Source organism: Anser anser (assembly GCF_964211835.1).
Source record: "Anser anser genome assembly, chromosome: 9".
In the NCBI taxonomy this organism is placed as follows: domain Eukaryota; kingdom Metazoa; phylum Chordata; class Aves; order Anseriformes; family Anatidae; genus Anser; species Anser anser.
This window is the reverse complement of record NC_139729.1, coordinates 21,428,634-21,450,645: the sequence shown is the minus strand read 5'-3', so window position 1 is coordinate 21,450,645 and position 22,012 is coordinate 21,428,634. Positions and strand designations below refer to the sequence as shown.

General features: G+C 39.7%; 1 protein-coding gene across 3 annotated transcripts in view; it reads left to right on the top strand.

Annotated features, from left to right (window-relative positions):
* PIK3CA (phosphatidylinositol-4,5-bisphosphate 3-kinase catalytic subunit alpha) overlaps positions 1–22,012 on the top strand; it is a 33,799-nt gene that overhangs the window by 4,653 nt on the left and 7,134 nt on the right. Inside the window, exons 1-10 of one of the 3 annotated variants that reach the window (XM_083848633.1) lie at positions 4,180–4,455; positions 9,991–10,404; positions 11,952–12,161; positions 12,776–13,026; positions 14,685–14,930; positions 15,824–15,909; positions 19,007–19,112; positions 20,521–20,673; positions 20,782–20,916; positions 21,587–21,711. In XM_083848633.1, the coding sequence (XP_083704759.1) occupies positions 10,053–10,404; positions 11,952–12,161; positions 12,776–13,026; positions 14,685–14,930; positions 15,824–15,909; positions 19,007–19,112; positions 20,521–20,673; positions 20,782–20,916; positions 21,587–21,711 (1,664 nt within the window). In that variant the 5' untranslated portion in view covers positions 4,180–4,455; positions 9,991–10,052. Of the gene's footprint in view, positions 1–4,179; positions 4,456–5,117; positions 5,741–9,990; positions 10,405–11,951; positions 12,162–12,775; positions 13,027–14,684; positions 14,931–15,823; positions 15,910–19,006; positions 19,113–20,520; positions 20,674–20,781; positions 20,917–21,586; positions 21,712–22,012 lie in introns of those variants that run through there. The other 2 variants (XM_083848634.1, XM_083848632.1) reach the window with 2 other exon arrangements.

The window sequence follows — 22,012 nt, the reverse complement described above, 5'->3', positions numbered from 1 at the left end:
CTCTGATCTGAATACAATAGAACAAAATTTTTTGAACCTTGAGACTTTGGCATCTGACTTCCTAGAGAAGCGATGAGACTAATTTTTATAAAGATGTAGGCAAGCTAAGCGCTGACCATCTGGGCTTACAGGCACAAATAAAGTAACGCTGACCAGAGAGTGAAGGCTGGTTTTCTGTGCAAGCACAGGGGAGGTGAATTGTTTTTCTCATACTTCACAAATATGCTTTGTGTGGTGAGATACGTTATTACCTAACTTTGGTGCTTGTGCCATTAAGTAACTTTTCATTAAGGATGGAAAACAACAAAGGGACTCTTGACGACAGGCATGGCTTTAAAATCAAGTTAATGTGGTTAACATGGGGAGAAGCTTCTAGATAGAGCTCCCTTTGGGAGACAGGAAGTAAATACCTCCATTCCAAATAATACTCTAAAATATGCATCTTGTGGTCATTAAACTGCTTAGATTATAAAACATACCACTTAGTCTTCATTTTTGTATTTATGTTCCCAGCTCTGAGCAGAATAATCAGCAAATGCCACGGCTGGATTTTAGAAGTGGAGATGGTGGTAGCAAAACCAAAAACTTCTCTTCTGCTGGGTTTTGAAAAGTGTATGTGGATGTCGAGCATCCAGTTCTGCTTATCAGTGTATCAAGACAGTCTCCGTTGGTGGGAGGAAAATAGTTAACAAATTGCATTTCTTATTCTTGCAATTTCATGCTGTTACCTCTGAGATCTTCGGTTTTGATGTTAAGTACTGTAGAAGAGCACTTGTCCCACAAAAACCTCTTCTGTCTAAGTGAAAGAGCTAATTTTTAAGCAACATCCAAGCCTGTGCCTGTGAGTGCCACTTCTGGTCTAGCAAGCTCGTTATGGGGATTTATAATAAATTGTGTGTGTTTTGGTGTAAAATAGTACGTGAAACTGAGATGCTGTCTTTGTAGAGGATATACTTAATGAGTAATGTGATTTTTTTTTTGATGCGGTCTTTATCTAAAATAACGTATTTAAAGTGGACTTCAACATTTTAATTCAATAGGTGAAGCTTAATTACTTGCTTGTTAGTAAATCCTAATAAGTTGTTTTCCTCTTCAACTTGCTCCGAAATGGAGGAGAAAGCCCCGCTGTAGTTATCGCTGCTGAGCAGCGCTCCCTTGATCTTAGATAGCTCCGACTTGGAATGTTTTGACATGTAGAGGAAGAAGGCATAACTACTACCGAGAGATAAAGGATGTGAACTGGTGAGCAACAAAACTACACGAACAAAAGGAGAGCAAAAGCTATCCCTGACTCTAGAGCCTCTGCTTGAGTGTATTGTCAAATTTGAGAAGTGTAACCCTTATTACAGCTTCTGATCTCTTCTTGCTGTCCTTGTGTGTGAGCAGGTTTCATTAAAAAATATAAAAATAAAAACAAAATAAAGGTGAGTTAGATGACTTGCCAGTGTGGTTACTCTCCCTAATTGTTGTTTCTCATGGGCTAGAATTAAATCCAAGACACTTAAGCTTGTGTGATGTTCTGTTTCAAGGTTAAACTCACCAGGCTTCCAGTCCTTTTGAGTATATACATTTGCAAAAGCATTAACAAAATGTTTCCAAAGCACCTCGTATTAAAAACACGTCTTGTTTGAGATGTATAAAGTGCTCTTAATAGCAGACACTGACCACCACTAGTGTCGCTTTGGCTTTTTCAGAGAAAGTTCAGTCACCGCAATACAGCCCTTCTAGCAGAGCTCTGATCGTAGGTAGGCAACACATCCCAACGTGCCCACGTGTTTAATCTGCTGTGGAAATGAAAGCAACTTTCCAAGCAGGGGAGTTGAGAAATCTTCAAGTTATTGTGGAGAAGTTGATGGTATTCAGTGGTTACATGCCTATGAGCTTATGTCACTTTCTTCTTAGAAGAGTTCATGTTATTTGTAAATATCTATCTAGGCAAATACTGGCAGTTTCTTTCAGATATAGTAAACGTGAATTGGGAAACAGTTTGGGAAACAGCTTGAAGTACAGGCAGGAGGTGCACTGGCAGCAAGCTCAACATCTGGTCAGCGCTCCCTGGAACTAGCGCTTTTGCAACCAGGACCAGCAGCTGGAACCAAAACGCACGGACGCTCCTCCAGGTTTCACAGAAACTTCGCGTTATTTATAGCTTACGTAGAGCCGTCAGTAACTCAGTCAACAGAAGCATCCTGCACAGAGGCCCCGTTTCCTGGCGCCCTTAAGCTCACCACACCTAAGCGACCTGTGACCTTTGGGAGGGGGCGATGTCCTGCAGGAGCACCCATGGGTGCTGAACACTTTGCAGCCCAGGGGCACCCTGTGCTGCCGCACGGGTAAGCCTTGACTCTGCTCAGGTGGTCAGTAAAGGTCTTCATCATCCTCTGCGGAATACTCCCGGTGTTTCCCTTTCAGCAGGGTTATCTTCTGCTAAACTCATAGGTAGCTCATCACAGAGGCTGGCTCTGCATCACAGGCTGCTGGGAGTGATGCTCACTGTTTTTAACTGACTCTTAAAAAGCCCTACTACTCTCCTGTGGTGGCCGTAGGTTGTGAAGAAGTAGGTGACTACTGCAGGGCAGGGTTCCCAGAACTGGATGGCTTTGCCTCCTCTCTTATTCTACGTCTCTGTCTGGGTAGGCTAATTTCCTGAGGGCTGAGTTAATTTTAGTTGTTTGTAGGGTGAGAGGGGTTTGCTGCAAAATCTAAGTTTTTCACCTAGGTAGCTGTGGCTTTGCGTTAACTCCGTCACAGACTTTCGCTCAGCAAATGATTTTAGAGAGTTAGGAAATGCCTCAGTGGAAAATGCGTGGGGGTTGTTTTGGTTTTAGTTTAGGAGCTTCAAAAACAAAATGAAACACTACTTCCATGGCTTTTGCTGAGGCATGTTTTGTTGGGTTTTTTTATAAATGCTCTGTCAGAAGTGAAGCTGCATCCCAACTTCTGTTTGCCAGTAAATAAATTGTAATGTGTGTTGTTTTCTTTGAGGAAAGTCAGCACGTTTATGCAAACTAAACCTATGCTGCTACAAAGGCTGTTTGGCCACAGAAGTGAGTGAAGACAGAAGAAATGGAAAACTAGTTTATATTTGGATTACAGAACAGAAACTTCTGTCTTCCAGTTCGCTCTTCTATATTTAATATTTAAAAAACCTGCAGAGTTGCAGAAATACTGCTAGCCAGTGCCACCTCAAAACTTAATTTTTATTTTACGCTGTTGCTTTCAGGGTCTGGAGCGATTCCTTCAGTGCAGCAGAAACCTTTTATCTCAATTTACCGTTGCTCTCAGACATTGTTCTAAGAAACGTGATGTGGGCTGTATGCACAACGTGCTCTAAGTCAAAATCTGTCGAGTTCGGCATTTTCAGCTTCTCTTTAGTAAGGGAAGGGCTCGTGGGGTGGGTCTGCTGAGGAAAGATAAAATTAATAAACGGCAGTTGGCCTGATTTCAGCCCAGTTTTCTTGGGAACGTGCGTTCCCCTGTGCCCCCATCCCCGTGAGCCGGTGGGGTGCCCAGCAGCCAGAGCCCTGCCTGCGTCTGCTCGCTGCAGTGGAGGGGAAAGCCCCACGCTCTGGGGGCTGTAGTGCCCCAGCGTCCCTCTGCGTTTCTTTCCCTGCCCTTCTAGGTATGGTAGCAGGAGGAAATGTTCCCTCTTTTTCCACAGGACTAGAGGTTCACCTTGCTGCAGCACAGAGTTACCCCCCAAAGCCGGGGGGCAGCTCCAGGAAGCCCCCGTGGCCCAGCTGCAGCCCTGCCCAGCTGCTTGCTTGGGCGAAGGCTGGGAGCAGCGCACAACACCTGGATTCGTCCCGCTCCTTGTCCTTGTCCCTGTGCCAGCACTTCCTGTTTTTAAAGATCCTGTTTACTGTCTGGGTTCCAAATATCCCAGGAAGGGGGGAGGATGGGAAGAAACAGAAAGAAAAGTAAACAGTGTTATTTAAGGTGGAGCTTAATGTTTACGTCTGTGCGTGTATATATAGCATTTGTTACCTATCTAGTCCAGTTTCGTGGAAGAAATTCTGGAGTAATCTTTTGTTTACATCATTCTCTGCTGATTTCCAAAAGCAGAAGACTCTGCATGCAAAAGCTGAAATTGAAGCCCCGTGTATGTTTTGTCACCAATGTAAAAGAGCATTAAAGAAAATATGTAATCATGGGAAAACCTTCTTTCTGTTGGCACAGAGTGGCTTGTCGCTCTGATTTTTGTTGCCTATCTTGGAGGCTTTTGACTTAAACACCTTGAAAGGATGGGAGTGCTGCTCAGCGAGCTCCAGGGCGCGCACCTAGCTGCGGAGCAACGGCCCCAGCCCCAACACAGTCCCACGGGGGAGTAGTTCTCATCCCATGTGCCTGCAGCCAAGCCGTGGTCAAAACAGTGAGTAAGAACACGTATGGAGAGTAAAGAGGAGATGCAGTGCCTTTCTGCCTTTGCACTGCGCCTTGGGACTGCTGGTCTCTGTAAGTACAAGATCCTTTCCTTTAAGGTGAAGCTAGAAGTGGAATTATTGAATGATCTTGGTCTAAAAAGAGAGATTTCATTCCAGGCTTTCCTTTGTTTAACAAGGAAAACAAATCTGCCCTTAACTGGCAGAAAATGTTCTAGGACAGACATTCTGCTCTTGGTATGTCACGGGATCCCTAGGGAAAAAGCACAATCGTGGTGGGAGTCACAGAGGTCACCAGCGACTTGCAAATGCCTCTTTCTCGTGCTCCTGTTTGCGTGGCTCCCAGGCAGCGAGTGGGGCTGCACACAGCGTGCTCGCACGGGTGGGGGCGGTCAGGGGGCTTGGAAAATAGCGTGATGTCAAGACCACAGAATTTATGAAGGTGTTTTGTTTTTCTTCTTAAAAAAAAAAAAAGATTCCAGCAGGAATATTTCTGGATTTAAAATCTGTTCATCTTGTGTTTTTTTCAGCTGTTTGATACTATATTTTTTTCCAGTAACTTTTCAGTATTGGCCAGCAATACTACATAGTGAGTTCTTTTTTTTCTGAACGACCTCACCATTGATTTTACTTGCCGTTCCTGGATGTCACTACAACCAGAATCAAAGGATATTATTTTTTGAAACAAACAAACAAAAAAATTTGCGTGTGATAGAGCTCTGAATGAACTAAACTGAAACTGAGTTTCACTAGTTTCCAGTGAGAAAAAATGCTGTATTGCAGCTGTACTACAATTGTACAGATGCTACCAATAATGTTAATTTTTTAGCTCAGTCCAGAACAAAAGTACTCGGCACTGTTGGGGTGGGGGGGAGAAGTATGTAACTCCAAGTAAAACTGATATTATTTAGAAGTACTTGCCTGTCTGTTTCACAAGGAAACAAAATGCTATGAGATGTGGTTTTGACTGTTCAATCCCTCTGCATGCTCGTTTCCCTTGAGCTGCTGGCTGTGATCAGATAAGCAATTCTGCGTATTTGCGCCTTTTCTGTGAAAGAATAAAGACAAAAATAATACATAAGAGATACAGACACATAACTTGCAGTGCATCAGTCTCCTGCTCTCTGTTAGAGACAAAGCAAATGTTGCTACTGCGCGTAACAATGCTGTAAGGGAGGACAGTCCCAGACATCTTTGTACTAGTCTTCCTGCAGTTTGGAAAAATGCCAGCTTGGCAAGCAGGAAGAACAAAAGGACAAGACTGAAAATATCTAGTCTGAGGCAGTCGTACTGTCACCACGCAGCAGGTTTGGACAGCAGCAAAATGAGACAGGCAGCTCTGCCCAGTTTCCTTCATGGTGAGTTTTGGGATGACTGCGTCTGACGATGACAGTAAAAGATTTTGGTCTTTAGGAAGTTTGAAATTTCAGGGACAAAACAGAATATAGAATATAGTTTGTGTTCTGAAAAGGGTTACTTTTGTTGCAGGCTTTTTTTTTTTCATGACTTTAGCTTTGGGGATTCTATAGAAATAAAAATAGCTTGTTCGGGGGAATTGGCTGTAGCTGGTTCTTCTGCCAGTTTGATAGGGAAGTGAGCAAATCATCGAACCCACTCGTGAGTGTGCAGTAAATTGGAATCTATAAACGTGGTTGGATTGTTTAATGAGCAGAAGAATTTTTCATTTGAAGACAGTGGTAAGAGTCTGGAGGAAACTTCTAACTGGAAAAGAATTCAGATCTCCATACAAATCTTAATGAGCAGCTCTTTGATACCAAAGATACCACCAGTTATTATAAGACATTACTACATCCTGTTTATGACAGCAATGTAATGAGATTTGTCTTACAATTGGAAAAGCTAATGGACTTCAATTAAAGTTTAGAAGTTTATTGAACGACTAACTCAGTTTCAAGCACGGACTGATAAAATTGTATCAAGTGCTTAGTCTGCCCTTTTGCATTGATTTTGGTCTCCTAGTTTACCAAAAGCAAATTTTGAAGCCTTTTATCTTAGAATCCCTTATCCTAAATTCTGTAGTTGTTTGACTGTAGCTGATTTCTATCGTATAAGAAAATAGATCGTATAAGCTAGCATTAATTTGATAAGCATGGAAGCAAGTAGGAATCAGTGTTTTGAGAGGCATGTGCTTTCACTTCTCTTTTTTCCTCCACGTATTTTATTTTTGAATGGAGTTTCAGAATTTGATCGCTGTTGGTGCTTAGCAAGGCTAGCGATGGAGAATGTGCTTAATGGATCAGGAGGGCTGTAGTGAGTTCAAAAGAATACGGTCTGATCAGTGGGTGCTTTCAGTTTGGCTTGCTGACCATCTGTGGTATGCCGAAGCTTTTGGCAGAGGAACAAGGTTTAAGGTATTTTTGGAAGGTCAGAAATTACAGGTGTGATGTCGTGTTCATTTGATGTGTTTGCATGGAGCCATAGCTGGATCTGAATCTCTCTAGAATTCTCTTAAATTATACTCCTTTGACTGTCGAAGAACATAATTGATTCTCTTTATTCCAGGCAGCCTTCCAGATTTGAAAGTGTACACAGAAACACAAGCTGCCAACTATACTTCAAAACTGTTTCTGTTTACATTTTTGCTTTCCAAATCCAAACCCTGGAGGCGTGCTTACATGCACAAGTAAAATGAATGTGCACACAAAATGACTATATACACAGCTCCAGCACATGTCCATTTCCCAATTTAAAACAAAGCTGCTGTTTTGGTGCAGTTGCTCCAAAAACAGTGTCGATTTTGGGTTGTCCCTTCTGGCCCATTTGCAAGTCTTTGTTTGGAGGGAAAAAAAAGTATTGGCAGTTAATGTTTTTTTTTTAAAAAAAAAAAGTCAAGGATGACATTTATTTGGAATAGATAGCATCTAGAAGGATTTAATATGTAAATGTGCCCTGCAGTCCTGCTCCCTGCCCTGCATAGACCCTGGTGTTCATCTCAGGCTCCAAGGTGCTCTCGGTAAGGCAGCTGAGCCAGCAGAACCCAAACTGAGAAAGGAAAAGTGAGTAATTCTTCCCCACTTCAATCCGTCTGAGCCTGTAAGGAGCTGGCGCAGGGAGCGGGGTGCCAGCGTGATGAAGAATGAGAACACCTGCCTTGGGCGGGGAGGAGATGGGCTCCAACAACCATCAGTTCAGAGAAGCCTAACCAGGGCTGTGAACTTAAAAGACTGCAGGTGTAAACTCAGTCTGCACTGTGAATACTTAATTTGATTGTGGTTCATCCGTATTATCATTGTTTGTATGTGGGGACAGAAAAGTTCTTACGACTGCATGTTCTTGCTTTGTTTTTTCATGCTGGTATATGCATTAACAGTAACGTCTGTTTGCCTATGCTTGTAATTAAGAAATGTAAATATAAACATGTGATTCAGCTGTATGGAGAGGGAGTCTTGCTCATGCTTCACCTGATCAAAAAAGATAGTTTTTAACCTGTGTATTTCTTTTTATCTCTAGACCGAGGATGGTTATCAGTAATTCATAATTCTCCAAGCTGCTCTGAGTGGTGTTATCTGGGTTTATTTGTAACGTTTTGTAATTGGAAAGCTTTCCTGGTCTGGCTCTTTAAGTACACCACGAGTGTGCTTAGACCTTTCCATTTTGGTGCCTCCTCGCTGAGACCATTACAATGATGAGGAAAATAAAACAGCTTCTTTAAGCTGTTTTTCAAAAAGAAGTCGGTAGCAAAGCCCTTCTAAATATGCATGAGGTGTTAGTGGAAAAGCGTTTTTCTAAACCTGCAGTGGCACTTCAGTACTTCTGCTGATAATTTTAAAAGGGCAAACTGCAACTACAAAGGAAGAAAAAAAAAAGATAACCCTATTGGTAGCGAGAGTTGCTTAGGAAGTAGTGGATTTGGGAAAACATCATTTTCATTCTAATGCATCTTAAGCACTGAAGTGTGGCAAAAGTAGGTACTGGGCATACTTGAAAGAAAACACTTCCAACAAGTCATTTCTGTTGTTGTCAATACCCTCCCCCTTTGTGTTTTTAAAGAGAAGAAACCAAGATAGAGGGTCCACCTGGAGAAGGTTCTTTAACAGGAAGATGGCTGAGAAGGGTTTGAGAAGAGCAGCCTGGTCGTTTCCTGGCCCTGTGCTTTTAGGACACTTGGCTGAGGGAGGAGGCGTGATGGCCTGCTCTTTAGATGTCTGTTGATATTACCTTTTCTCATAATGGACATGCTGAATGTAATGAAAGTATGGGCTAAGTGTATGTGATGCACTGTTAGACATTTGCTTGATGTGTGATGACCTCTGAGGCAGTTCAGTGCGCTGCAGCGACTGCTTAGGTCCGTGATAGGTAGTGCAGTGAAATGTCTCTGCTCAGGGGCAGTCAGAAAAGCAGCCAGTTAGGGAAAAAAAAGAAAACGCAGCTGCGGAATCACAGAATGGCTTGGGTCGGAGGGGACCTTGCAGATCATCCAGTCCAGCCGCCACTGCCATAGGTAGGGACACCTCACTCGGTTGGGTTTCTCAAAGCCCTATCTAGCCGAACGTTCAACATTTCCAGTGATGGGGCACCCACAGCTTCTCTGAGCAGCCTAGGTGGTCAGTACATAACCGTGTGTGCAGTTTGGCCCCAGACTATGCTGTGCAGCTGTGGTTGTTCTCCCTTTCCTTTGCAGAAAGGGTACGGTAAGGCTGGGAGAGACGCAAGGATGAGGAGGAGGTTAGAAATATGGAATGACTTCGGAGCAGAGAAGGACTAAATAGTTGATTTGGTATGAAAAAGAGGTAGTGGGGAGCACGTGATAGGTCTCTGTAAAAGGTAAGAGCAATGAATGCGAGATCAGGAGCTTTGTTTCATTGCAAGAAAACTAGGACATCTGGTGAAAGGAGCAGGCTTTAGAACAAAGCAAAGCAGATACCGTGCAACGTGGGATGTTGTTCTCTTGTCACAGGATGGCTGCGTTTTGTGTGTGCTTGAGAACTTCCCAGACAAACTCGATTGGACTTGGTAGATTTCTTTCATGACTGCAGAAACATTGCCAGGATAAAAATGTAAAATAAATAAATAAATAGCAATGACTAGGAGAGTTTATTTGTGAAATACCACTGTCAGCCTGCTCCTTGTTTGGCATCCATCATTGGCCACTGGGCTATACAACACAAATACAATTTTTCTTGTACCTGTTTTAAGTCAGCGTGAGCCAGCGCTGCTGAAAGGTCAGGCGTGTCCCCTCCCTCCCCCTGGCTTGGCAAAGATGTTTCTGCAAGCACTGGAGAGGCTTAAACTTGCTGTAAAATAGTTTTAATATTAGGTATTTTCATCCCCTGTGCTGTTTAACTGTTCTAACTATAAGTATATAAACCCTGGGTCGAAAAATTAGTCCTAATTTCTTTTCCAAACCATATGCATTTGGGCATTTTTTTCCCACACCAATGTGGTTCTATTAACTGTTTTATTTGAGTAGATATTTGTATTAAATGCATGTTCCTTACCAGTTTTATCAGGTTTGTTTTTATGATGTAAAACATAGCTGTGAAATGGATCTACGATTGTAAGAAGTGTTTGATAAAAATTATTGGAAATTATTTCTGGTGTTAGTATTTTAAATTTTAATGTTTAAATTTCTGATTTTTCTTCTTAGGTTTACTCATACAAATCACTGCTTGAAAAACTTCCAGTACAAAGTTATCAAAAGACTTAAAAATGCCTCCACGACCATCATCCGGTGAACTATGGGGCATCCACTTGATGCCACCGAGGATCCTTGTGGAGTGTCTTCTCCCAAATGGAATGATAGTGACTCTAGAATGCCTCCGTGAGGCCACGTTACTAACTATTAAACACGAACTCTTTAAAGAAGCGAGAAAATACCCTCTCTATCAGCTCCTTCAAGATGAATCTTCTTACATTTTTGTAAGTGTTACGCAAGAAGCAGAAAGAGAAGAGTTTTTCGATGAAACACGGAGGCTTTGTGACCTGCGGCTATTTCAACCTTTTCTAAAAGTCATTGAACCAGTAGGTAACAGAGAAGAGAAGATTCTTAACAGAGAAATAGGTGAGATTATTTGTATTTAACCATAGCTAATCCGCTTAGCTGGTTTCTCCTCTTCAAAACACAGAACAATTGAAATGAATTATGTTTGTCACCTCTTGCAGCTGTATGTGTCAAAGCTTGCATTTTGTAATTGTTAGTTGGTGTATCAAATGTCTAAAGATACTGATCATAGTTAAGACAACATTTGTAAACTGGGAATTAATTTGTTTTTTGCTATTCTCAGTTGAATTCACATACAAATTTTTCACTTTGCTTATTTGCAGCTGTATATGAGTTAGACCGTATCTTTTGCTTGTCTCTAATTAGCAGGATTTCATATTATCACAGAGCAAAGCTTTATTGTAACTGTTTTATTTGGGAAATCAATCTTTGTTTTGAAGTTTGCAGAACTGTGATAGCCAAGAGAAAGTAGAAGAGAATTTCATTACAAACTTTAAATCACGTTTGCAATAGCACAGTTTTTAGTACTGTTTTACCTTGCTTAGCATAGCATTTTAGGACGGAGGTGGCTTCTTCCCCCCTTTCATACAAAAAGAGCATTGGTAGGTGAGGGGGAACATGACAAAAACACCTGAAGGAGACATACTGTAGTATTTTGAATCCTCTATGGAGAAGCATTTCACTTTCCAGTATCCATTGAGAAGGTACAGGGAGCCTAGCATATGTTTTGGTATCTAGGTTAAGTATCTAAATTCAGCCAGGGCAAGCATACCCCCTCCCTCGTAGTTGCTAACAGATGTATATTGCAGTGGTAGGGACTTGTCAACTGGAAATACTTGTTCTGGGGAGCTCCTAATTGTTAAATTATTTAATTGTTATGAATACATCATGGGTAAACTCCTTCTGTTTTGTAAAACTTAACCTGTTCAGGACTTGGAGAGAACAGTGGTTTTACCTAACTGTGCGTGGAGATAGTTGGAAAGCTTTCAAATTTGAGCATTCGTGCAAAAATAATTATTTATGAAAGTAAATGGAATTAGATGTAAGACTGAAGATTTGAGAGGAAGGGACCCTTATTACGTGAATCTTTGCTAAGGAGCTAAGTTCAGTATCTCTTGGGGTGCTTGTCACATCTGTAATAGTGGAGTTAATCAAAAACTTGAAGAGCTGTCACTGAGTTGTAAGCAAATTTGGTAATGGTTCTAATGGCTACTAGTAATCCTGTCAGGTTTTAGAGAAAATCAGTACCACAGCACCTCTGATCCTCTCAGAAATCTTTGTGCTGACTTTAAAAGAAGTTTATTGCTGATTCTTTTCCTCCACGAGCAATATTAGCAGTGAGTTTGGTGATTTAAGGCTTCCAGGATTTTCAGGAAACACACACCTGGTTTCTAACCTCTTCTGTGCTTGTTGAGTGAACTTAACTTCAGAACTGCGTTGTTCTTGAGTGACAAAACAATTATGTATAAAGTGGAAGCCAGTGGTTAACGCAGAAGTATTTTAGGTTCTATTTTGCTTGAAACGTGCTTTTTTTTGTCAGTGGTAGAAGGAATCTTTAATTTAGTTTTCAGTTGCAATTAATTCCTCATGCTTCTGCAATACTGTAGGTTTTGCTATTGGCATGCCCGTCTGTGAATTTGACATGGTTAAGGATCCTGAAGTACAAGACTTCAGAAGAAATATTCTTAATGTTTGTAAAGAAGCAGTGGATCTTCGAGATGCCAATGCACCACATAGTAGAGCATTGTACGTCTGTCCTCCAAATGTAGAGTCTTCACCTGAACTACCCAAACACATATACAATAAACTAGATAAAGGTAAGAAAAATATTTATTGTAGACACACGATGGTTTTTTGTGTGTGATTGAAATCAGAATACAGCTGGTGACTTAGGTAAATGACTGTTTTATGTAGTATATTTAGTATACTGCATCAGTATCATGACCTTGAGTTATTCAGAATAGCTTCCTTAATAGTGTGTAGGTTCAAAATGCAAACAGCAAAATTTTAATGTTTTTTGCTGTTCTAATAACTTACATTTCAAGATTTAAACGTGGTAAATAGTAATTTCTTCTAATGGCAGAAACAGCTTGTTGGCTCTTTGTTTTTCTTCAACTCTCAGAAATGCAGAATTAAATGATACCGAATCACTGAGTTATCTCACAGTTGTCAAGGATGGAACAGTTAGTGCTGTTTTCTTGAAGGCCGAATGAATAGTCAGTATTTGTATTATAATATTCCTAACCTCTAGGAGTAAAAGTTCTTGAATTTACACTGGAATCAAAAATAAGCTGAGGGCACCTAGTTCCTTGCGGTAGTACTGCAAGTAATTCTCTGTAGTTTTGGGTTTTGGGGGTGGGAAGGGGGAGATGGTTTGTATGTCTGTTGAAACTGTGTTGAAAATGATAACATTATTTCACATCTATTCTAGGGCAAATTATAGTTGTGATCTGGGTAATAGTCTCACCAAACAATGATAAACAGAAATACACCTTAAAAATCAATCATGACTGTGTGCCTGAGCAAGTTATTGCTGAAGCAATTAGGAAGAAAACACGAAGTATGTTGTTGTCATCCGAACAACTGAAGCTTTGCGTGTTGGAGTACCAGGGCAAGTATATTTTAAAGGTGTGCGGCTGTGATGAATACTTGCTAGAAAAATATCCGCTGAGCCAGTATAAGGTGAGTAACATAATGGATTTATTTTGAAGTACATTGAAATAATCCAAATTTGTGAGGGAGAAAAGTGATCAATTTTATGACTTGCTTTTTTATTAAATTAGTCGAAAACGTAGAAAGTAAAGTGTATGTGTGTTTAAACTAATTGGCTAATGCATGTGCATTTGATTTGTGTGCATATTTGTTGCTGTGTGTATTTCAATTGTGGCAGGGAAAGGTAATTGAAGTTAGGATTTAGATCACTGGTTTATTTTTTCTTCTTTAAATGAAGTAGGAGTTTACCTCTAATATTAGTGATAAATCAGTGTCAGGTGCTTTCAGAAATATCCCACGTTTCTGATGGCAAGAGGTGAGTTATGCTTGAAGGGGGCTGATGTAATGCAAAAGGAAATTTGATCAGATGTTGAATTACGAAGCAACCATTGCTACTGTGGATCTTCTCCCTTCCTCCTTTAGAGGTTGGAAAAAAAAATAAGCAAACTTTCTTGGTTTACTGTTAATTACATCAGTCAACTTTTTGATCTTATGAAAGGGGAGTGGTAAACTGCCAGCACTGCATTAATCATTGGTAAATCTTCCTTGTGGCTGTCCGTCCTTCAGTGCCTTGGTTTTGTTAGTGCTGTGAGTGTGACAGAACTGCTGACAGAAGAGCATCTGAGCAGCCCTCTCTGGAGTAGACAACAATGTTACCCTGTAGATTTCCTGACAGACTGCAGTTGCTTCCTCTTCGAAAAATGTATTGTTGTAATAAACAGCTTCCATTCCTTCATCTAAAATGGTTGAAAATCTGCTCTCCGGAGCAATGGAGGGAGGAGAAAAGGGGGATGAGGGATCCTGAATAATGGGAAAAAAACTTTATACTGTGGGAGCTGGGGAACAAGGGCAAGCATACGTGAATAATTTTGTGCAGTCAGGAGATCAAACGCTAGACCTATTTGATCTAGTGTGGTTTCTTCAAAAGTATCTGGTATGCCTTTACTGTGCCACAGAAGAGCTTACTAATTACAGTCCAGAGCTGGACTCGTCTTAACACATTGTATTTTGTAGTACTGTTGCCAGACTAAATGCTCTCAGCAATGAGTCCTGAGTGGACGCCACACAGGCTTAAAGCTTGAGTCTGTCAGGATCAGTGCTGAGCTGAAGGCGATAAGTACAACAGAAGCAAAAATGAACATCCCTGCCCTTTGTCTTGTGCTTTCTACCTGTGATTAGGAGTATCGTGGGCACCTGTACTGTGTCTGCACATACATGCTGTATACTAGTACAGCAGCATGCAAGGCAGAAAAAGACTAACCTGCTTCCAGGAACCAGCCCTGATCTGGAAGCAATCTGGTTTGCTCTGCACTGTGCCTGAACTAAGGAGCCCTACAAGGCACCAGACTTGTCTTTTGTCAGCTCTGTTCTCTGTCTCCAGTTCACCCTTCAGCTGCTGTAGACATTGTTCATACCTCAAAATCTGTTTGAAGCACTGCTGTGCAGTCCTACCCAGCAATGTACTTAAATTGTTGAATGTTATAACTAAAAACTCCATAAAGGTTTTACATAAAGGGACAGTGATGAGCTGCTTCTGCTTTTATATATTTTTCTGATGCTTTTACACATTGATTACCAAGAGCGTACACTTTAAAAACACACTGATTTTTGGTTTTGTTTTCTTGCAGTACATAAGAAGTTGTATAATGCTTGGTCGCATGCCCAATCTGATGCTGATGGCTAAAGAAAGCCTATATACCCAGCTGCCACTGGATACCTTTACAATGCCATCTTATTCCAGGCGTATCTCTACAGCTACACCCTACATGAATGGAGAAGCTACAGCTAAATCCCTGTGGACTATAAATAGTGCTCTCAGAATAAGAATTCTCTGTGCAACCTATGTAAATGTGAACATTAGAGACATTGACAAAGTAAGGAAAATGCTGTTATGGAATCATGTGGTTTTCAATAGCTCATGGCTTCCCTCCTAAATTTTCTGTTCCATGTTTACAATTGGGAAACAGTTGTTATGTAACGTTGGAAAATTATATCCTCATGCCATTTAAATTTAAGCACTCAATTCTGAAAAATACAGCTATGTTCTAACATCTACAAACTTTTGTATACTACTGAAAAACGCATGAGTTGTGGTATTCAGCTAAATATTCCGCTTGACAGGAGCAGAACTGAGTTCGTGTAGTTCACTTCAGCTGAGTATGTAATGGATAGAAAAACAAAACCCATGTTATCTTCCACATTCTAAACAATGAGTATGTTCAAGAATTTCTTGCAGTAATTGGGAATACATTTGATAAGGGGATGCTGGATAGTGTGCTGTTATCTTTTTTAGAAAGGAAGGTATGGGGAGATCAATGAGAAAAGGCACGTAGGGCTTAATCCTACTGAAGTCATACAAGAAGTCTGACTCTCTAACTTTCTCAGAATTCGTCTGTTTGGTCTTTTCCTTCGCTGTAGTTTGGCACAAGAAGTGATAATAAATTCCAGTTTATTTTAGAAGTTCCTTTCAGGTTTATTACTGTATTTTCAAGAATAGTTTAGCAAAAATAATAAGGAAAAAGACCAAAACCTATTTTTTCATAGAAGGTTGTGCATATATACTATACTAAACACATTGCAGAACATGAAAAAATGTGGGTTGAGGGGTGATGATGCTGTTTTTTAGGGGGCTGGGGTGTTTTGATGTTTTTTAGCCTGATAGAAATGAAAGGATAATATGTTGTAATCATATTATATGTTGATAGGAATACATATTTTGTTTATAATAACATTTGGAAGATAGTACTAATATTAACATTATTTTCAGATATATGTTCGAACAGGTATCTACCATGGAGGGGAACCTTTGTGCGACAATGTGAATACTCAGAGGGTACCTTGTTCTAATCCCAGGTAAGCTAGGTACTAGAACAACTGTAGAGAACCTGACTTCCAGGGCATTGTAAATGATAGTACTGAAGAAGTAAAGGCTCTGCTTAGCATTGTTCAGGTAGAGCTACTTGCTGGCAATCCCTTACCTGAAGAACATTTTTATGTATCCATGTATGTATAAATAGAATTGAATTCATTCAAACACAAGTATTTTGTCTTGTAATGTTACATATAATAGTACAGTTACTGTACTGAACAGGTCTGTTTTACATGTGCATTCTCAATTGCCTCAAACTCCAGTAAAATTACTCATTAGTACCGTGAAATCAGCATAGTTCTGGGCAGCTGAGCTCTCTTTTTTTACTCTCTATCAATAGCTGGCGTTCCGGTTGCAGGTACAGATTCCAACTTCAGCATGAGGCAGTGGGATGTAATGTAATCCACAAATTTGTTCCAGTGAGGTTGCATAGTGTATACTAAAGCAGAAGCACTGAGTGGGGAGAGATGGGAATTGTTTGCTAATGTGGAAGCGACTGCCAGCTCTGGGCTGATTGTTTTCAGGACCTACCATGAATATTATCTGGAAGAATAAATCACGTGAACTAAAAAGTGCCATTAATACGCAAAACAAAGTTTTATTTGAGCATACATAAACATATTGAGAATTAGTATTTAAAAGATGTTAAATTTTTGCCTGTAATTCTGAGTAAGGAGGAGGTGTGCAATTTTAGCATCTCGTAGGATTAGATACGAAATAGGTGTTCAGAAATTGACTTGCATTTTCTGACTTCATGTCTTTGAAAGTCTCAAGGTATATTTTCTATGAATATGATTAGGCCCTCTAATTATAACACCTAATAATATGTGCGGTTACTGAAAAATAGTTTCTCCCTCCTAGTTATCCCCCACATAGTTAAACCACCAGTTCAAGCGTAGCTCTTTTAGAGGAAAAACCTCTTAGGAAATGTGGTGAAAGGTGTGATTTGAAAACACGGATGTCACCACACAGATCTATGTTATATGGAATTAACAAACTGTAAGAAAATTGAACAGATGTATGAGGAGCAGCTGAGGTCCCTTGGTTTGTTCAGCCTAGAGCAGAGCAGGCCGAGGGGAGGCCTCATGGCGGCCTGCAGCTCCCTCACGAGGGGAGCGGAGGGGCAGGCGCTGAGCTCTGCTCTCTGGGGACAGGACCCGAGGGAACGGCATGGAGCTGGGACAGGGGAGGGTCAGGCTGGGTGTTAGGGAAAGGTTCTGCACCCAGAGGGTGGTCGGGCACTGGGACAGGCTCGCCAGGGAAGTGATCAAAGCACCGGGCCTGCTGGAGTTCAAAAAGAGTTTGGACAACAATCTCAGACACATGGTTTGATTTTTGGGTGGTCCTGTGTGGAGCCAGGAGTTGGACTCGATGATCCTTGTGTGTCCCTTCCAACTCAGGATATTCCATGATTCTGTGAATTAAAGTTTATCTGCCAATTTAGTTACTCATAGAAAGGGCTTGGGGAAGTTATTTCTTTGTGAAATGCTGCTTTTAGTAGCTACAAACACATGGAAAAATTAATGCTGTCCTTGTAAGCTGCTGCTTCTCCCAGCTGAGGAAAATTAAGAAAATACTTAAGAAAATAACTGTATTCAGCAGTTCAAAAGCACAGTTCTGCCAGTTGAGAGAGAAATTCTAGTTAAAGAAGTTCATGAAAACGAAATGTATGTTTCTCTAGAACTGATCCGTGCTCTTATTTCTATGGTAAATTGAGTAGTATCTCGGTTGTTTTAGCAGTCTAATTCTAGAACAATGTAACAGAAGAATGAATACATTTGTTTTTATTTATTATGATTCAGACTACTTGAACTAGTAGTAGTGGTGAGATTTCAAGGTAATGGAATATGAGAAACAGTGGCTATGCACAAGACTCTGGAGTGCTTGAGGAATTACTGCAGGAAAAAATACTTAAGCACACTTTGCTAATGCGGTAGAACCTCATGGAATAGCAAGCTGGTCATTCTGTAAAAAAAGGATTTGAGGAAGCCTTTATTTTCAAAATGAAATGAGACTGTAATGCATTTTGTAACTGGAATACTGTCATTTGAAGAGGTAACATGGTTCAGTCTGCTGTGATTTTGCAGTTCCTTGCATTTTAATTGTTAACTGCTTCCTGTTTCATTTACTTACTTTTTAGCAGCAACACAGCTAATAGAGTTAGTAGAGTTAAGCAATCATTTGGAAAGTGTCCAGTTGCTGCCAGCAATTTCAGTTTTCCTTTCTTTATGCAGCTGTGGAAGTGTTCTTATTTTCTATCACCATTGCTGAAGAATCTCTGGTTTGGTTGTACCTAACGACTGGTCCCTAGTGTTTCACGTTTTAGTGTAAATTAAGTTGCAGCCTTTCTAGCAAAGGAACTGGAACCAGAAATGTCTTGTAAAACACTAATACTTGAAATTTACCATCCATATATTTAATGATTCTCCTCAAACTGAGAAAAAAATTTTGCAAGATACGTTTTCTTTGCTTAGCTCTCTAAATGGCAGCTATAAAACACTTTTCTTCAATCAACTTCTAATTATATCAAATGTAATGTATTAGCAAAAAAAAATTGTTAGTCTGTACAGTGTTTAGTGTATGCAAAAAATATGGCAGGACATTAGGAATATTGCTTTGGACTTCAGTTGTATTTGCATCTTGCAATTATCTTTTTTCTTTCTAGCAGTTTTAATTTAGTTGAATGCTAAAGTGAAAGATTTCACAAGTAAAACCTTACATTAGTAGCTCATTTGCAAAGTCATTGTCTTTAGGTTATGCCTACCTGATAGCTGCAGCTTCTGGGTATTCGAGAAATAGATGAATGAACCTGTTACTCAGTTTGCAAGAATTGAACCTAGCATGACTTTTTAAACAGTGTTGATGGTAGAATGCTAATCAGGGAAGCTTCCATTCCCAAAGGCCATCAGTGTGGTCAAATGCATGTGGGAGGACCATTCTACAGTAAGAAAGTGTATTCGTTATATGCTTGCACGGCTTAGGTAAGGATATAACACTCTTTTTAGTATAACTGTTCTTTGCATACAGCTCTCTTCCTGGCCTCTTTTAATTAGCTTTTATTCTGCTTTGTAAATGTTACAGATGGAATGAGTGGTTGCTGTATGACATGTACATTCCCGATCTTCCACGTGCTGCTCGGCTCTGCCTTTCTATCTGTTCTGTTAAAGGCCGGAAGGGTGCTAAAGAGGTAAAATACTTCATAGTATCCATTCAATATTCATTCAATTCATTCAATAAACTAAGAAGCAAAAGTTACTCAAATCAACTTCGGGAAGATACTTGGTAAGCACTGTCCTGCTAATGAGTCTTAGTGAAATGCTGATTCAAATAGGATTTTTTCTTTTCTTTTATATTATTCAGACTAACACTTTTTGTCATTTGAAATCAAACACAACTGAAAAAGCTTATACATTCAACACTGCAAATCATATCTGTACTATATGGCCTGTCAATAAGATCAGTGTTAGTCTTTTGAGGTGTGAGTGCCTTCAAGTTTCTAAACCCATAAATTACTTGCTGCTAATTAAAGAAGGACAGTATTTATATCTAGATTCAGAGTTTATTTTAAAATCTGCGCTGCTTTAGTATTTGAGGAAAGATCCCAAGCCATTTTTTAGGAATCTAAATATGGCACCTAATTCTAGACACTAGCATCTTTTAAATTCTGCATTTGTGTGTGTCACAGGTACTTTGTAGTTTTTGTATCTACAACCAGGTTTACAAATCGTGAGTTACTAGGGCATGGGGACAATGTTAGTGTGCGTTTGCAAGTGTTCTGATATCATTCTGCAAAATGATTGCCATTATATTATGTTGGCACAAAGGTTAGGTGTCATAGTTGTGTGCAAGGAAAGAAAAATACGGTACAATTTCCCTAACCTGCTTTCTGGTAATCTGGAAATGTAACAACTTGTTCTTGGATAAAAATGTTATTTCTCGTGATGCACAACTAAAGGTTTGATGTCAGAAACAGAGTTCAGTGGTTTCACAACAATAAATTCCAGTAGATTAAGTGGTCTGTTTGGTACATGATTTATCAGGGAAAAATGGAGCTAAACAAGTGTTACTAAAAGGAAAACAATGCAATTTATGATATAATGATACTTCTCTAATTACTTGCTCTCACTGCCAGCTTAAATTGACCAAGTGAGATGGTATTGTTAATAGCAAGATTATGTACTGTACTGTTCTCCTGTGTCCATTTTATGTTTTTCCCTCCCTGTCTTAAACTGCTTGAAAAATTAGCAGAAGAGTCTGTTTGGAGCATGTCTTTCATTGTTAACATAACTTTAACTCTCTGATTAGACCCGCTAGTTTGTTATTAGCTAGAGTTTAAGTGTAGGGAAAACAGCTGCTGTTTATTTTTATGAAAACCAGAATTATTTGGTTTTGATAATCTTTCTAGTGTGCAGACAGACATTAGAAATCAGAATAGTTCATTTGGAAGGGACCTACAAAGATAGAACTTTAAGCCACGATGAATCCATAGTCTTATTTTTTTTAATTTTTTAATCTACTGTGTTTCCTTTTTAAAATGTACTACTGTGCAGTAATTAGAAGATGAAACTGAAAGATCGTCTTTTAATCTCTTTAAGGAGCACTGCCCATTGGCTTGGGGAAATATAAACATGTTTGATTACACAGACACTCTTGTATCTGGGAAAATGGCTTTGAATCTTTGGGCAGTACCTCATGGACTGGAAGATTTGTTGAATCCTATTGGTGTTACTGGATCGAATCCGAATAAGGTAGGTATTTGCATGTGAACTTCTTTCTTAGGAGTACATATTCAAAATATGCCATATTCTAATTAGTATCATTGGACTGAAAAATTAATTTAAATTCCTTTTACGTAGGAAACTCCATGTTTAGAGCTGGAATTCGATTGGTTTAGCAATCCTGTTAAGTTTCCAGATATGACAGTGATTGAAGAACATGCCAATTGGACTATCTCACGTGAACTGGGGTTCAACTACAGCTATGCGGGGCTGGTAAGACAAACTTACCTTCCAAGAATAGCTACTAAAATATGAAAGTACTTACTCTTCTTTCTTTTTTTCTGAGTATGCTAGTGATAAATCAGGATACAGGAAGAAGGATTCCTTCATTGTAAGAGGAAGAAATCAATTTTTTGTTTTCTTTTTAGCACAGAGTAATATAATTTCCTTCCTTTCTATTACCAATAAACTGTCTTAATTAATAACTGACCCATGCTTGAAAGAGAAACTGTCTTACTGTGCAAAGTTAGGACCTTTTTGACGTATTTAAATTACAGATTCAGATGTCTAAACTACTTTTCAAAAGTTGTAATTCTCCTTCAGTGGTACTGTTTTTCTTTGTTGCAATTTCATGTTTATAAAGAGGCTTTCTTGTTTAGCGTAAAGGTGCTAATAACTTTTTATTGCCTGTTTAATGGACTTATTATGACCATAAGTACCATGATTTGTAAAGGAATTGATTGGCATACTTACCCAGTAGCAACTAAAAGCAGTCTTTAATTTCTCTTTTTTTTAATTGTAAGTGCTCACTTTTAATAGAAGGAAACAGCAAGGTAGTATGGCATGACATACATATGTTCCTGTGTTGTTAAAACACTTGTGTATGATGTATGACAACGGAAGAAAACGTGTGGAGGGTTAATGGACCAATTTCTCTCTACAGAGTAACAGAATAGCTAGAGATAACGAATTAAGAGAAAGTGACAAGGAGCAGCTGCGAGCCATATGTACGCGGGATCCTTTGTCTGAAATCACTGAGCAAGAGAAGGACTTCCTTTGGAGCCACAGGTATTGGGAGGGGAGAAACAAAACACGCACAAAACAGAAAATCATTTGTTGTCACAGTCAAACTTCATTCACTTGATTTTGATTGTTTTGGGCTTTGGTCCCTTTTCTTTATTCTGTATTGTTTAGGTTGTGTTTTAGAAAAGGCTTATGAGCTAAGTTGTTGAATTAATTTGTTTTTCCTATTACTGTAGTCTTGCTTCCAGACAACACTTTATGATATCAGCTGGATCCTGCTGACAAAGGGAGAAAAAGATGCGGGACTGAAGGGATGTGGTAGATATCAAAACAAAATGATGCTTTG